The 16,662-nt window shown below is 41.1% G+C and overlaps 1 protein-coding gene across 2 annotated transcripts in view; it reads right to left on the reverse strand.

Annotated features, from left to right (window-relative positions):
• LOC113943109 (guanine nucleotide-binding protein G(q) subunit alpha-like) overlaps positions 1 to 9,450 on the reverse strand; it is a 129,808-nt gene extending 120,358 nt beyond the window's left edge. The window contains exon 1 of one of the 2 annotated variants that reach the window (XM_027634451.1): positions 8,679 to 8,730. In XM_027634451.1, the coding sequence (XP_027490252.1) occupies positions 8,679 to 8,700 (22 nt within the window). In that variant the 5' untranslated portion in view covers positions 8,701 to 8,730. Of the gene's footprint in view, positions 1 to 8,678; positions 8,731 to 9,024 lie in introns of those variants that run through there. The other variant, XM_027634450.1, reaches the window with a different exon arrangement.
• Positions 9,451 to 16,662: the final 7,212 nt, after the last annotated feature.

Here is a 16,662-nt window from a genome sequence, read left to right on the forward strand (position 1 = left end):
TCTTATACACTCTTTTTGTAGATTGAAAGGCTGCTGCAAGGTCTCCCCAGCACCTTCTCTTCCCCAGGCTGAACAACCCACACTATCTCAGCCTCTCTTCATAGGAGAGGTGCCTCATCCCTCTGACCATTTTTATGGCCCTACTCTGAACTCACTCTAAAAGGTCCATATTGTTCTTGTGCTGAGGACTCCAGAGCTACACACAGGACTCTAGGTAGGGTCTCACCAGAGAAGAATCAATTCCCTTGACCTAACAGCCAGGCTTCTGATGCAGTACAGGATACCCCAGCTTTCTGGGCTGCAAGTGCACACTGCCCACTCATGTCCAATTTTTCATTCACCAGTACCCCCAAGTCCTTCTGCACAGGGGTACTCTCAATCCATTCATCCTCCACTCTGTACTGATGTCAGGGGTTGCCCCAACTCAGCGGCAATGCAGCCAGGACCTTGCACTTGCCCTTGTTGAACCTTGTGAGGTTCCTATGGGCCCACTTTCCTTCCCTCAAGTGTACCAACTGCACCTCTAAGCTTGGTGGCACATGGAAATCTGTTGAGGGTACAACTCAATCCCACTGCCTATGTCATAATGAAGATATTAAACAGCATGATTCCTTGGGGGACACCACTGATTATTGTTTCCACTTGGACATTAAGCCACTGACCATAACTCTTTAGATGCAGCCACCAAGCCAATTCTTTATTCATTGAAGAGTCCATCTTGTGACAAGTGAAACGAACTTGTTTCACACCACTTTAACAGTAAGAATTATGTGGGGGACACCATATCAAAGGCCTTACAGAGGTCTAGAGAGATGACATCTCTAGCTCTCCTTTATCCACTGATACAGTTACTCCATCATAGAAGACCATAAGATTAGTTGGGCACAGTTAGTCCTTTGTGAAGCCTGTTGGCTGACTCCATAGTCATATCCCTGTCTTTCATATGTTTTAACAGATCTTTAGAGCATGGAACAGATACTCTTTAAAGACTAAAGCTAAGTTATAGACTGAGTTTTGGCTTGAGTTTTAGCACTGCAAAAGAGGTTTCCCCATCTTGGGAGACTGAAAAAAGTTTTTCAAGTGTTTGTCATGGGGAATTTACACTAAATCCTTTCACCATGATGTGCAACGCCTGTAACTTCCCAGATGAAACCTCCCCAAAAAATTCACTTAAAAGGAGTTTGGATGGATTAGAAGAATGGTAATGAAACAAATGGACTTGAATCTCTAAGTCTCTCTTTCAATAATGGGCAAGGTCAGCAGTCTTCAAAACTCAGTCAGACAGCTGCTTGGTGGCCTGCACTTTGAGATAAGCTACCAATCTCGTCATCGTTAATGATGACCAGGTGCATACATCATAAAAACCTCTAATAAAAAATGGCAGTCTCGGGACAGGAGAGACTAAACTGACATGAAGTATTTTCAAAAACAGTGACAAAGTGTCATGTTCCATTAACACACAAACAAGAAATTAAAAGAAGCAAATGAGACTTTAACCAGAGCTATGCAAATATTGGTGTAAGAACATGTGTTTTAGTCTTTGGGCTTTTTTCCCCAGCAAAACCACATTCTGACTCCTTTCCAGGCTACTATTATTTCCTTTTTAAAAGCAAACAAACAAAAAGAAATACAAGTGAGAAGTACTGTAAGTACCATTATTTTCTCTCCTAAAAGATCAGGTGAGTTAAAGCAAACTTTAGAAAGGAGTATTTTGGGGTTCTTCGCAGTTTTTGTTTGTTTCTATTGTTCCTTTTTGAGAGCCGTCTTTGAAAGGTTTTCACTACCAGCAGAAATGTTTCATTTCCACACCATCTAGACAGCAGATTCCAAAAAGGCAAACATCAGATGCTGCAAGTACCTGGATGTCTATAGAAGAATCTATGCAAGATACATGAACAGTGCCTTTATTTTTCTGCATTTAATTTGCATTGTTTTTACTGTTCTGGTCTATGAGACCAACTGACACAGTGCTTTGTAAACTCAGTATCAGCAAAATATATATTCCATACTTGATCCTCAGTTTTCCAAGCATGATCAATTCCCAGAAATCAAAGACTGACAGCATCTTTTCCGACTTCTACGCATTTGAGTCTTTCAGACCTTCTAAGTTAGCAGTTGATGCTACAGAAGCCTTCCATCTGGCTTTCTGGATGACTCTGTTCACCCTGAAATGTGGGCTGGAATAGCTTTTGGCATTCTTTTTCAATATTCTCTAATACAAGCAAAATTACGATTAACACTGAAGACTTTAAGAGTTAAAAACTCCTGTGGTGGGTTTACAGAACAAGGAGATAAAAGCAACTTTCTTTAATTCACAGAAATGTTCTCATTCAGTACAAAAATTCCTGACAAAGATTATCTTGTTCCTTTTGAGTTTGCAGCTGGTGGAGGAATGAACTAGCCAACAACCAAAAAGCAGTATGATAGTGGCCAATGAGCATATAGCTCACATACCGTGACAGACACATTAGCAAGACTAAGCAGGAACGTATAGTCTGTGCTGCAAGAACCAATACTATTAAATCTAAAATATTTTCTCCCTAATGAAGAATTTAAAAAGGTATCTAAGACATATTCACTACATAGTACCTCAGTCTGTAAAACCATGATCAAGAATGGGATTTCGTGCCTGTATCGAAACTAAACCAGTAATTTTTAACTTGATTCCCATTTACTGAAAGAATCTCTAGCAGGTTGAGTTTCTATCACATCCAGATACACCAAGTTCCTACAGAACAAAAACCTGAGCTTCCATCTTGGATCTAACTTGAAAGTGGTTAACCCCATTTGGGAAAACACCCTTCTGATCCACATTTGGCAATACTAAGATTAGAGGTGTATTGTACAGTAAACATCAAAGGAGTTAAGGATCTTACTGCCCTCATCTCTTCAGAGAAGACCAGGTATGGGAGGAGGAATACAATGTATTTCAAAATTTAACTGCCCTTTCCACAGTTTCCCTTGGGAAAAACAAATCCTCCTTCAACAGACTTTTGACAGCTGGGACTGAGTCGCAAAATACTTCAAGAAGGACCACCACGACATTCTCCTAGATACAAAACAAAAGACATAGATAATCAGTGAGGACAGGACCTTGCGCAAACATTTTATCCACATATCTGCTCTGAGACAAAAACAGGCCCAGACTCAGGCACTAGTCAAAACTGCCTGGTCTCATTCATTCCTAATAGATGCATCTTCCATACAAAAAGCAGGTCAATCTAAATTACAAACGGCAGAGTTCACAGATGAAGGCGTCAACACACAGCTCAGCTGTGCTGAAGCAATAGTGACACAGCCTCTATCTTTTCAAATTATTGAATCACAAGGTGTTTTCGCTTCCATAAACTTCCTGATGTTCTGTTCCTTTATTCAAGCAATGCACATATCGCACACCACCTGTTTATCACAGAAAGGTGAGCTGAACCACCAGAGTGCAGCTCACCTAAACCATACAGTTCATACCAGCAGTTTTCCAGATGATTCTGCCTTAATGGATGGACAAAGAAGGAATCTTCCTAGTGGGTTTTATTTTTGTTTCTGGAATAGCCACACCACTTTCTCAAATGCAAAATGAAACTAACACCACTTTCCCGTTGGCAACAGCATCTGCTTTGGGTACTAGGATAAAACTCTACAGCACTGTTAAACACTAAAAGCATAGTGTGCAAATTAAGTAGTTTGACTATTTCATGCCATTTGTCCTTTGAAAACCTACAGAGGACAAAAATTTGCAGACAAGCACCCTTCAGTTTAGTCTCTGGATCAGCTTTACTTACTGAGGAAACAATGTGCTTTCAGAATATTTAAGATTTAAACTTTAGTTTAGCCTGAAAAAACATTTGTGCTGTTCCTGGAACTCCTCCAGTAACTTTGAAAAAGTTAAACTTCTCAAATTATGGTATATCTTAGACTTCTGCCATCCAGTGTTAATACATCTAATTTCTTTGCATAGAGTTAGTAATATTCAAAGCCTGCCGCATGCTTCCTTCTTTACGGCTAACACCACGTATAGGGCTTCCTAGTGTCTCCTACATGCTAATTCTTCCCTTGTTTTCTACTGTTTCCGTGCTCTTCGTTCTTGCCAGGTTTGGTAATTACAGTAAATAAAATGTGAATCCTGAACAATTTTGATACTTTTTCACTAACAGCTGTTCATACACAGTAGCATTCAAGTACAAGAAACAGATTTTTCCTGAGTCTTACATCATTCAGCTGGGAAAGGAAAAAATGCTCAGTGTCTATAGCATTGTATTACTGCCACAAAGTTGATCACCATTAATCACATATTTACCTTACTTTATTTCACACCTCCCCAGGATTAATTTTGCAGAGATTGCAAGGAAGTGCTCTTCCCTATGCAATTGCTGTATATATACACCACTATATACCAGAAAAAACAATTTGAAGCAACTAAAGGAGCAGAATTATTATCTCCTAACTTGTAGCACACAGTCAAATGCCCATTCTCAAAGGATTTTTCTGCTCAGTATGTATTTTTTCATCCTACACTTATTATTGTTTGTCAGTGTAACACACAAACTTGGGGTCACTTAGCTCTTTGACATTTAAATAAAATTAAATCAGTCTTAATTCTTTGACTCTTCAGACCCTCAGGTAGCTCCTACTAACTTCAGTGGGTGTAGATTACTTCTCAAGCAGCAAAAAAAAAAAAAAAAAAGCAACAAACCCTTTTCAATGGCTGCAAACAAAATATCCACTTGTGATGCACTAAAAATAAATATATTCCTAACTATTTTCTAAATATATGTTCTTCGCATTATCACACAGATATCCAAATGATGATTTGTGCTTTCCTAACAGGAAAAAAGAGATATTTTTATATATGGACATATATGTCTATATAAGAATATATCAAGGTGTTTTACATCCAGAATGAAATTATATTTCCTCAGAAACAGCTTCTGCTAAACAAGAGATATTTAACAATCTAGTTACAAAACCTAACGATGTAGGTTAACTATTTGTTCATTTAACAGTTGTAAATATGTACTGTGTCAATTACCTAAATTATGTGAAAGAGGTCAGTGTGAGTAGGGCAGACTGATACAAATACACACTACAGGAAAAATACGGAAGCTTGCTTGTTTCACCTTACGTTCAAAAGCAACTTTTCATATAAGACTGCTGCTCATGCCAATTCAAATGGCTTATCGTCCACCTATTTCCTTTGCTAACATACAGAATAGAAGGACGTTCACATCAGGCAAGTCTCTTCGCTGACTTATCTACTATCTTCAACATAAGAAACACCTCTCCCTTAAAAAACATGCTTCGCCTATGACACACACCAACCAAAATGCTGCAAAACAGCACTGTCAAACACACCTCCAGTGCTTCATTTGGCCAGGGTTTGCAGTTACGTAGGCATAGCTAGCACAATACTGGCAGAATATTTTCTTAGATACACAAGGCATTTCCTACTGAGAAAATAGTGTATAATATTAATATACAGAGTCTACAGGCAAAGGATGTCTCGGATTGATGGTTTATGGCAAAAATCTGTCATACAGGCTCAAATGCTGCTTTCTGAGACCATGCAAAAGTTCCATGGATGACAAGGAAAAATTATATACATAGAACTACAGCATATAGCTTTTCCTACTTAAAAATAAATATGTACGTATACATATATATACGCTTAAGTACAAGCATGAAGCATACATTCGCATATGCTAATACAAAACATTAAAACGCCTCTTTTTTTCCCCCTAATTACAAAAACAATGTTTTTTTACAGCTAACAGCAAACAATGGATGGATACTAACAACTGTAAGCTCTGGAGAACATTCACAAGGTTTTGCAAAGTGTTCAGCAGTAATGAAATCCAGAAGAGTTTGGAAAATACAAGAGATTAAAACCAAATTTGGTGAATTTGTTCCAAAGTGCCTTGAAATACTACAGCCAACTTGTGTTAGCTGAACTACTACCATGTAATATGCTTCAGTGTATATTTATTGATTCTGGCTTTCTAGAATCGCAACAGCAAAAAAATACTTGATCTTGTTCTAATCTCTTCAAAAAAGCAAGCAATGATGTACAAGAAGGTACCTAAAAGTGCTATTTTAATGTTCAATCACATAGAATGTTTATTTTTAAATTAATATCTAAAAATAATCTCAGCACGCAGTAAAAGTTTTCTGCAAATGACTTCAGATTTCGAACTCTGTGATTCCATGAGAAGTAAAAAGAAATCATCAACACATAAAAATGGTGTATCAAGTACATTGTGTGCGTCAGACAGTAACAATCAGGAGGAAACTAATTTTCCAAGAAAGCACTATCTCTTTCACAAGTTAAGGAGGAAAAAAAACTTTTCTCCTGATCCAAAAATGTTAATTTTTTTTAATGTTTGCTACATATATACATTTTTACATGTGTACATCTAATTTTTAAACAAGTGTAAGAAAACAACCTGGCACAGATACACTTGTTTGTGCCTTAGAACCTTTTGAGTTAATATCTTTTACTTTGCACTTGCAACAAGTGTGAAAAACATGTACAGTCACTTAACTAGGCTCAGCTTAAATTGCGCTAGTGCTCTTTTTACGAGCCAAAGAATACCCTTCAGTCCAATATTTAAAAGCCCTTAACCCACTTTTCAGACCCACAATACTTTACACAGTGAGACCGGGAAGTTCGCACTTCTGACAAAAAAAAATGAAAAGGAAAAAAAAAGAAAAACCAAAGCAAATGTGTTTGCTTATGTTTACACTAGTGATTTTTCCCCTTAAAAGTAAGGGTGTAAGAGATGTAATGGAACAGTAAAGGTCTACTGAATATAAAAAAAACCAAGTGACATTAAGTAGCTTCAGATGGTTTTCACGCTACCAGCCTTAGCATTTTTAATGAATACTTTTTCATTTTAAAATGGTTTTATCTGTCTTATAACTATATGAACGACCCACACAAACAACACAAACTTAACAACTGAGCAATTTCCTATGCTGGGGAAACAATGAAAGTGACTCAAAAAAAAGTGCTAGTGTGCAAAAAACCACACTAATTAAAGAAGTTTCCCTAAAATTTCTTTAGAAATTGAATCCTGAATCCCTACTCAATACAAAGACTCCAAGAGTGGTTCACCACCACACTGTGTTTTACAAGACAATTAAGTGTTAAATCATTAAGTGTTAAATCCAACCGTGGACAAGCAGTTTCAGTCTAACATATGACAGAGGCTGACAAAACAAAAGGCAAAAAATGTGTGCACAGTAACAATTTCTGTACTAGTTTTATTACCCAAGTATACAGATACACTATTAAGTATGAGCAGCCGGAAGTTCACCCCTCTTATGCTTATGCCTTCACAAGCCTGTTGGAAGTTGGCATTGATGATGAATGCAAAACACAAAAGAGTTTTCCCTAACCCTTTTTATGGGCTGGCTTCTCCTCTATTGTCCCTCAAGTCACCAAGTACCATTAGGTCCAAAGCAATGCCACCACAACTGTTTAGCAGTGGGAGGACCTCGTGAAGCAGCACAAGCTCTGCATTCCCGACTGCAGAAGTGGATCTCTGAATCTTTTCTCTAGGGTACATATACTAGTCTTGTTTAGTAAATTTCATACATCTCTGAAAATCTGGGAGAAGTCTCTAGCACTACTGCAAGAAAAATCAGGAAAATACAGAGACAATTTGGACCTAAGTAACAAGTCAAAGCTACGAACTGCCTCTCCTGAATCAAGTGCATGTCATTAATCATACTTAAACATCCATAATAATATTAAGCAAGCTACTTTGCAATCTTCTTTGTGAATCCTTAAAGTCACAACATGTACTGACATAAACCAAAATCAGGCCAAAATGAGACAAAATGTTATTACTGCGAGTGCTGCATCGATGTTCACCACACCCCTCCCACACAGTTAAATGATCCCGACGCTCTTCTCCATATCCAGAAGACAAGCTGCAGGAAATAACATATTCGTATGGAAGCACTAAAACATATTCGGGCTTCAACTTGCCTTACCTCATTGAAAAGGCAGTTTACTCTCCCAGTATAAATCATTACATGATCCAAGACAAATATCTTCACCGTAAACATCCCGTATCCATTTGGAACATCCCCTCTCATCCACGCACCAGATAGCAGTGAAAATGTATTTTAAGGCCTGTGAGTCCCAGGCAGACACCATATTACACGACACAGTACATCACACTGGATATGGGCAGGCGTATTTTAATTCAAAACGCTTATTTTAACGTACGTCTATTAGATAAAAGCTATCTCTGCATAATTGCAGCTCTAAAAAAAACCCCTCTGTTTTAATTAAGGAGAAATGATAAAGTAGATTGTATTTCCTTAACAGTGGGTGGATTCCAACTGTATTAAAGATCCTGTGATCATCCTGCACACTTCAGGTTCCCTCTCAGCTTGGCATGTGCATCTGTGCCTTTGCGGCTCCCTTTTCTTTATACAAGTTGGTGCACACGCCGAGCACCCACTTCAACTCATGAAATAAAAATCACAATAAGAAAACGCAACCGGCGAGCTAACAACCTTCCCTAAGCTCACGGAACAATGCAGATATTACACCCGCCACCATCGATCTGCACAGCGACTCCCTCTGCGAGTCCCTTCCTTAAACTGCTTCGCTCCCATCGCTCTCTCACACACCCCGACATTCGCCCCGAGCCCCGCACCTCGTCACTCACCCGCGATCCGTCCCCTCTCCATTTTGGAACGCCGCTTCCCCTCCCACACCGAGCCCACCCCGCCGGCGAAGCCCGCGGGCGGGCACAAACGCCCCGCTCCCCGCGGCGAGAACTCGGCCTGTGGCTCCCCGCGGTGGGGGCGGCGAGCGCTCGGAGGCACCGCGGGCATCGCCACCGGCCCGGCCCGCTGTCGACTGCCTGCGCCCTGCCCCGCCCCGCGCCGGCCGGAGGGCGCCCGGGGCGATGGCGATGCCCAGGCTGCAGCCCCGGCGGTACCTGAGGGGTGCGCGCCGGCGACGGCCCGAGGCGAGCGGGCAGAGCCGGGCGGCGGCAGCCCCGCACTCACCCAGCAGCAGCAGCTTCAGCTCCCGGCGGGCGTCCCGCTTGTCCCGGCGCAGCTGCCGCTCGATCTCGTCGTTGATCCGCCGCGCTTCCTTAGCTTCCTCGCTCAGGCAGCACGCCATGATGGACTCCAGAGTCATTCTTCCTAGCTGGTTCAGGCACGGCCCCCACCCCCCCTAAACCCGCACGCACACTCGCAGACACGCACCCCGCCGCCGCTCCGGCCCCGGGGGGCACAGGCACTCTTCGAGAGCCCGGGGGCCGCCGCAGGGCAGGCGCGCAGGCGGAGCCGCCTCGATGCCACACAGGGGCGAGAAGAAAGGCAGGGCCGCTGGCGGCGCGGATCCCTGCTCCCTGCAGCTGACAACTCCTCCTCTCCTCTAAATCATGCACCAAACAACATGGAAACATCCACCGCGGCGGCAGCAGCAGCGCTACCTAGCCCAGCCGCCCCTCGCCCCGCTGCCCCCCTTCCCTCGCCGCCGCCCGCAGCCTGCGCGGTCCCCGAGTGTCCCTGGCGGCCGCCGACACCCCCGCCACCCTCCGATGAGACCACCCCACCTCCCGTAGAAGTGCTAATGCCCGCTAATCCCTCCCCCGCCTCGCACACGCACACATCTCCCCGCCCCCGGAGCGGGAGCCCGGCTCCTGCGGGGTGGGCGAGACCGCCGCTGCCCGGCAGGAAGACGTTCGCCGTGACCGCCCCTTCGCCGCGGCCGCTCGCCCCTCCGGCGGGAGTGGGGGGGGGGGGCCGCTGCCGGGGACCTGCCAATGCTGGGGCCTGCCGGGGACTGGCAGGGGCCGCGCTTGACCGGCTTTTAAAGGGATCGGCTCCGTAGGCGTGGTGCAGGAATATGGCGGCCCGTCTCCCGCCGCCGCTCCCACTCTCCCTCCGCGCCGCCGAACGCCAGGGAAGAGCAGCCGGGGGAGCGGAACCCCCGCCCGCGCTGTGCCGCTCCCCACAGCGGCGGAGGGCAGGGGAGGGGAGGCGCGGGGAGAGACTGGGCGGATTCTCACACCAAATGGCCGCGAGGAGCTCTGCCTGCTGTAGTTTGTCATGCCAAGCAGCGCCTTCCCTACCGCCGTGTTTGCTTTCGCTTCCTTTGTTTTCAGTCGCGGGCACACATTTTTATTTAGTTCCAATCCTAGGAGAGGTGACTCGGGTTGTCAGGCACTGGCGGAGAGGAGGCAAGGAGGAAGGGAAGGGAGAACGCCTTCTCCACCTTTGGCTAGAGTGCGAAAGCAGGAAAGCAGAGCGGGACATACGGCAGACCGCCGGGCGTCGGGCAGGTTTAGCGCCCTAATACTCGGCCCTGCAGGGGAAGGCAAAGCGGCGCGTTCAGCAGGGACGCGCTGGCACGCCTCAGGGAACGGCACCGCCGCGACCGATGCTCAGCTGCGTGGAGCTCCACTCGCCCCTCGCCTCAGCCCCTGCCTCAGGCCCAGTCCCTGAAAGCTGTCCCCACGTAGCCTCCGGTAGCCGCCGGGGTGATGGCACACAATCGGGCAGAATGCACTGACACGACTTCAGCTTTTGTGAAATTCCCACACCTGCACTTCCTCTGGCCACCTCCATATTAAGCTACTTGTATCTAGCTAGGAATGTTGCCAAATCTGCTGGGAAACACGTACTAGCCTATGTAGTGGGTAGAAGGGCACATCACTCTCCATCCTCTGGTTCCTTTCCAGCACCCGCTGACGTGTGTTTTAAAATTTGCATGCACTTTCCTAAAACTTTACCTAAGTACTGATAATATGAATTCAGTAAAGTGATAAGAATTTATCTGTCTTAAAGAGTAAGACTACGAAGGAATAATAAAAAAAAAAAAATCAAGAAAATAATACATTCAATCAGTTTTTAGATCATGAAAAAGTTCATTACTTTAAAAAAATGCATGATTTTCCACATAGCTCTGTATTGTACTACTACTTATGTATAATGTATAATATGACTTGGAATATTTTTTTCTATTCCAGTCAATTAATACATGACTTTTAGTCAAAACTGTGTAGTTCCAGCTATTAATAATAGATTATATTTCATTCAAAGCTTATTTTCTATTTTAAAACCTGTATGTGTATAGGTGTGTCTCTATATACATCTGTTTTATGTTCTGGTTCCAGATGAATGCATTAATATTAAATGCAATAAAGATTTCTAAAGATTGAATTACAGAGACAATAAAAAGCAAGAAAAGGGGGTGTGTGTGCATGGTTCTTCAAGAAAATAATTCTCAAGACAGCAAAGTTTTCTTCTAAATGCCAGGTCCAAAAGACTAAAGGTGAATATATGGTAAAAATCATAAGAAATACTTGATGGATGTTTTGTACACAGTGTTCAAATCCACAGCAACCATCTTCAGGAATCACATCTTATAAAAAGGGTAGGAACAGGTCAATGAGTTTCCAGCCTTTAGGTAAACTGAATCAAATCCACCCCCAAATTGAGGGCACACCGTTCTATTAAAAGCTGTAACATTCTGCAGTAGATGAAGTCTTGACTAAATGTTCTTAATCCTTTTATATGCTCAGTGTAGAAGGCATGAACACAGTGTGTACCTCAAATGTAGAGCTGTCATTTAATGTTGCATTTATAATGAGAAAAGACACCCCATGGATCGTAAATTTAATCTGTATGTACCGCTCTCATTGATATAATGTGATTTCAAATTTTTACTGAATAAATATCTTCAGATTTTTAATGGATGAGCCATCTAGTCCTGAATCCAGCATCAGCAGATAGCCATGACATATTGTTTTACCCATTTGCTTCATGACTTAGTTGAAGTCAGAAGAACCCCATTATGGACAATTACATGATAATAAACCTATGAGGAAGTTTCTTTCCAGACCTCAATTCCATAATAGTTGGCTTTTGTTTTGAAATGTGAAACGTCCTTTATAAATATTTTATCCTAATAAGAACTATCAGTAAATGACAGACATCATTATTGCCCATACAGGTAATTATTTTCCATAGATACTATCCACACTGTCCCTAATCCCGGACAGATATTTCCTGATAAGCCTCCTCTGTAGCACTAATAATCTCATATTCCTCTATCCAAGTAGTCTCTAGTGCATGGTTAATAGCAACCTGCCTGTCAGACATTTTAATGTTGCTTACTGCCACAGGAAATTAAAAGTGAGACTGACAGAAGGAGAAAAGGTGGTATTAAACACCTTGTGTCTTTTATATTCTTGCTTATAAGACAGCAAAGATTGGGAAAGTACCACTCTGTTTTATCATCTCCATATAGTTCTTTGCACTAATCTATTCCAGTTTCCAATTTCTTCCTTCCATATGCCTGAAGATATTTATTGCCAATCTACTCTGTCTCTTCTGCCTAAGGTAGGTTTTCTGTGATGTTTTGATACATTCCAAGCAGTATCTGAACTTGGTACTCACATGACAGTAAAACAGAAGATTGTGTATAGCAACATCACAGGATTTTCATAGTTAGTCAGTATCCCTTCTTAAGCAATTGGATATCTTGCAAGTGCTTTTTGGTTGCCATTGTGTGTTAAGATGTTTTCATAATGCTATACACAAGTACTTCTCAGTCTTGTTTGTGAATACATACGGTAAATTTAGAGGCCATCAGTATGTCTGAGGCTAGCAAATTATCCTTCCAGTATGCCATCTTATTCAGGTTTTTGTTTGTTAGTTTTGTTTGGGGGTTCTTTTAGGTGTAAAAAAACCAAACCAAACCAAACCAACTACAACAACAATAAACCCAACAAAAATCAACCCAACCCAAATAAAATATATTTCTTGTTTCTCTGCTGTTAAATGAGTAACATCCAGTATTTGCAATCCTTCAATTGATATAATCAGTTTGTTGCAGTGTGTGTTGTTTTGACAAAGTGTTACTTATTTCAAAGTAAAAGCCTGTCTGCCAAGGTGCTAAGGTACAGGCTAAAGACAAGGGAAGGGTTAAAACTCCCTATTTTTTCACCTACCTTATGTAAAATTTTAGAAACTTGCTTCCTTCTACCTCTTTGCATGTCGAGGTTCTTATGGACGACCTATTTCTGAAAAAGCACAAGTATTTTTCAGTACGCTTTTGTTGTTCAGAGGCCTCTCCAGATATTACTTTCCACTAGAGCCAGAGGAGGAGTGTTGTGTAGGGAAGCGCCGTGCCCCCCACACTCCCCAGAGCGCGGCACAGCGCGCTGCCAGACGCCGGGATGCGCGCAGCCCGTGGCACAGCGCCCCGCTCCGGGAGCGTCCATCCCCGACACAGCGTTCCCCGCTGGAGCGCGCGGGCGCCGCTCCTGCTCTGGCGGAAAAGGCTGGAAGACAGCTGACTGAGCTCCTTAACTGTCCACAGAACTGATCCTGGTGTATTGTATTGGGTTCGTTGCTGTGGGGGAATTTTTGAGTTTGTTTTCCCCATTTGTCTTCCTGACTTTGCTGTTAGTTTAAGGATTTGTATTGGCTTCCCCAAAGGCTCAGCTGACCCTTCAAGACTTCTCAAGGACAATGTCCTGTAGGCACAGTGAGATCCAGACCACTGTTTCTATGGCATTAAGCTGCCAGATCACCTGCATGGGCCAATTGTTCCCGTATTGTTCTGCACAGGTCTGGTGGAACAGATTCATAAATTTCAACCCTCAAACTACTTTCCACCCCCCCTCAAACCAAAATATGCTTGACCTAGCCACATGAGACAAATTACATCACAAATTACAGATTGGTAGGGTATGAGCTGATAGCTCTGTAATATGACAGCTCACTGAAAAGAGATCCCTAAATGTTTAGTATTGGCCCCTGCTATCTCTCTTGTTACTTTAGTCCTATTGTCTATCTACTGTTTTTATCTTGAAATGGATGCCAATTATGGATCCAGGCTATCTTATTTGTATTTTTATTATTTGGCAATTATAGAAATTAAAATCTCCTCCCAAAAGTTTCAGCAAAGCCTGTGATTAAATGTTCCACCCAGAAACCAGTGTGTGGGGATACTAGCCTTCCACTTCTGTGACCTAAATTATAAAGTCATATTTTGGCATCATAGGAATACTACTGTTTCTGTCCAGATACCTTTTACCTCTACTTATTATGTTCATCACATTCAACTACATTATTCTTTAAGCTTCTTGAATTTTTTTAAAAGGCAACTTTTTTTCTTTATGGGATTTTTTTTTATGCAACTCCAAAGTACGTTGATTATATATATATTCATATACATAATCACACTTATTTATTACCCTACAGAGACTTTGTATAATGTCTAGTTCACTTGCAGTCAGTGGGACATCTCATGCTTTTCTGAATTATAAGTGTTAACAGCATTAGATGTTTGTATTATTTCTCTAAGACCTCAAACTTTCTTTTTCTGTTCTAACTTTTACTCTTCCCTACAGTCTGCTCTTGGATATATGCTTCCTAATTCTGATTTCATTCAAGTTTCATAGCATAGTAACTCCATTATTTTCAATGAAATTACACTGATTTTCATCATCAAATGCAGAAATATCAGACCCTGAACTCCCTTTAAGATGTTTAACATACACACCGTAATGGATTACTTCTCCAGTTTGTTCGGTGACTATTTCATCACACATCCTCAGAAACAGTCTAACCATTAGAAAGAATAAACTGGTAGGCCCTCATTCCCACCTTAGTTCTCACTGCATCACAAGACAGGGAGACAAGAGTTACACAGTAAACAGAGGTAGTTCTTTTAGTATTTCTTTGGAAAGTTTAATTTATAATTCCTTCCATCATCCAAAGAGTGCATCAGCTGAAGTTATTTTCTTGCAATCCAAAGTACGTCGCTCAAATGATCATGGATAACAAACTCCATTGGCCATAATTTTATAATGAAAGACTTATCTAAAATCAAAGCATGCTTCAACACTTCTCACAACCTCACAACAAAGTTTAGCATGTAAAGTGAAAAGTTATTTTTCCAGTGAATATGAACAGAAAATAAATGCCTACTTTCATTGAATAGTGCTTCCTAAAATTGCCTTTTCAATAGGTAATTCAAACACAATTTCACTGCAAGAATTTGGAAGATTTAGTAATGAATTCTGTACTTTGTATATGCCTTATATCTTACATTAATAGGAGCATCAATACCTTTGGCACATTACTACCAAATCTCGTAATGAAAAACAAAAGGAAATATCTCAGTGATAAGTGACATAGGGATAAAAGTTATGACCTAGTCAATTGTATTTTCAGATGAAAAATTAAATTATTTTTATTGATATATATAATTTTATTAAATGGTAACAGAAGTCCATCAGGAGACTGTTTCCAGTATTTATTGTTTTAAAGTGAACGCAGAGAAGGATCTCAAGACAGGAGGTGATCAATGTTTTCCTTTAAGTGGAAGTACAGTAATAAGGGAGGTATCTTTCTTTCTCTGTATGAAAATCTACTAGAAAACTTGTGGTACTAAGAGAAAATAGTCCTCTCTAAGTCTTATATAAAGCCATCACAAATACTTGACAAAAGTAGTATTCCTGCAGAAGTATTTCAAACAATAGAGAAAACTGAATTAGAAGATAGCAAAATAATTGGCTTCTATTTGATACTTCAGCAGGAATTGAGGCTCTCAGTTACATACTGAACTAAAAATGTGGGTTGTATCGTAAGCCTCAATTTATAACTATGTTACAGCTTTAGTTATATAACTCTAATTATAACTATAACCTCAGTATACAACAGGACAGCCAGATAGTATGTTTCCTGAGCCAGTATGGGGTGATTTGTGAACTTGAACTTAGGTAGAAATGGAAAAAATTCTCTTGCCTGACATGCACAGCTAATACTAGCAGTACAGTGATTGCTGTATGTTAGTCAATTTTCCCTGCAGTTAACACTGAATTTAGATAGGGTTCTTCACTATAGTCTTACAGAAGATTCGTGAATCTATAATAATATTTGAGGGAATTATGGAAATTTATCAGTAGGGAAAAGGATAACACAACTGGTTTCATTTGTTCTAAGAGACAGAAAAAAGAGATTTTTCAACACTTACAAAACACTGTTTTGGACATATATAGAGAGCTGTATAGAGTGCTAAGATGATTTAAATACAAATATGAATAAAAATCAGGTATTACTCTGGTATGGGTATAATAGAGAATCAGGCTTGTCAGGGTGCTGACAATGTGCTTCCTGCTTCCTAATCTGGCTGTATTTTGAATTGTGGGTTTTACCCACAATTTTTAATTTCTAATTACCTTACTTAGAATCTAAATAAAAATAACTCTGAAATTTCGTTTTCGTGGTTATGTGTTTAAAGAGATTGCAAGAAGTTACTTTTTTACTCCAAAATAAAGAATGTTTCATGCATCAACAACTTTGAAGAGACTGGAAAATTTTCAGAAGAATCAGTGTCGAAATTTTAGGTTGGATACTGAGAACAATTGTAGCTGTATTTTGAATATTCAAAACCTCTTGTATTTATAAGGGAAAACCTTTGCCATTAATACCTTCTTATGCTAAGAAACTAGTCACAATTATGTGAGATTTATCAGAAAAAAAAAAAGGCGTTTAGCTCCCCCTATTGTATATTCCACTGCATACAGAAAGATGGAAAACCTGTATTTAAAGATGGAAAACCTGAATTTTGTTCTGATGGGTAAAATATCAGTCAGGTAAAAGAAAAATTTAACAGTA

The sequence above is a fragment of the Corapipo altera genome, unplaced genomic scaffold, assembly GCF_003945725.1.
Source record: "Corapipo altera isolate COAL_440 unplaced genomic scaffold, ASM394572v1 61411, whole genome shotgun sequence".
Lineage (NCBI taxonomy): Eukaryota > Metazoa > Chordata > Aves > Passeriformes > Pipridae > Corapipo > Corapipo altera.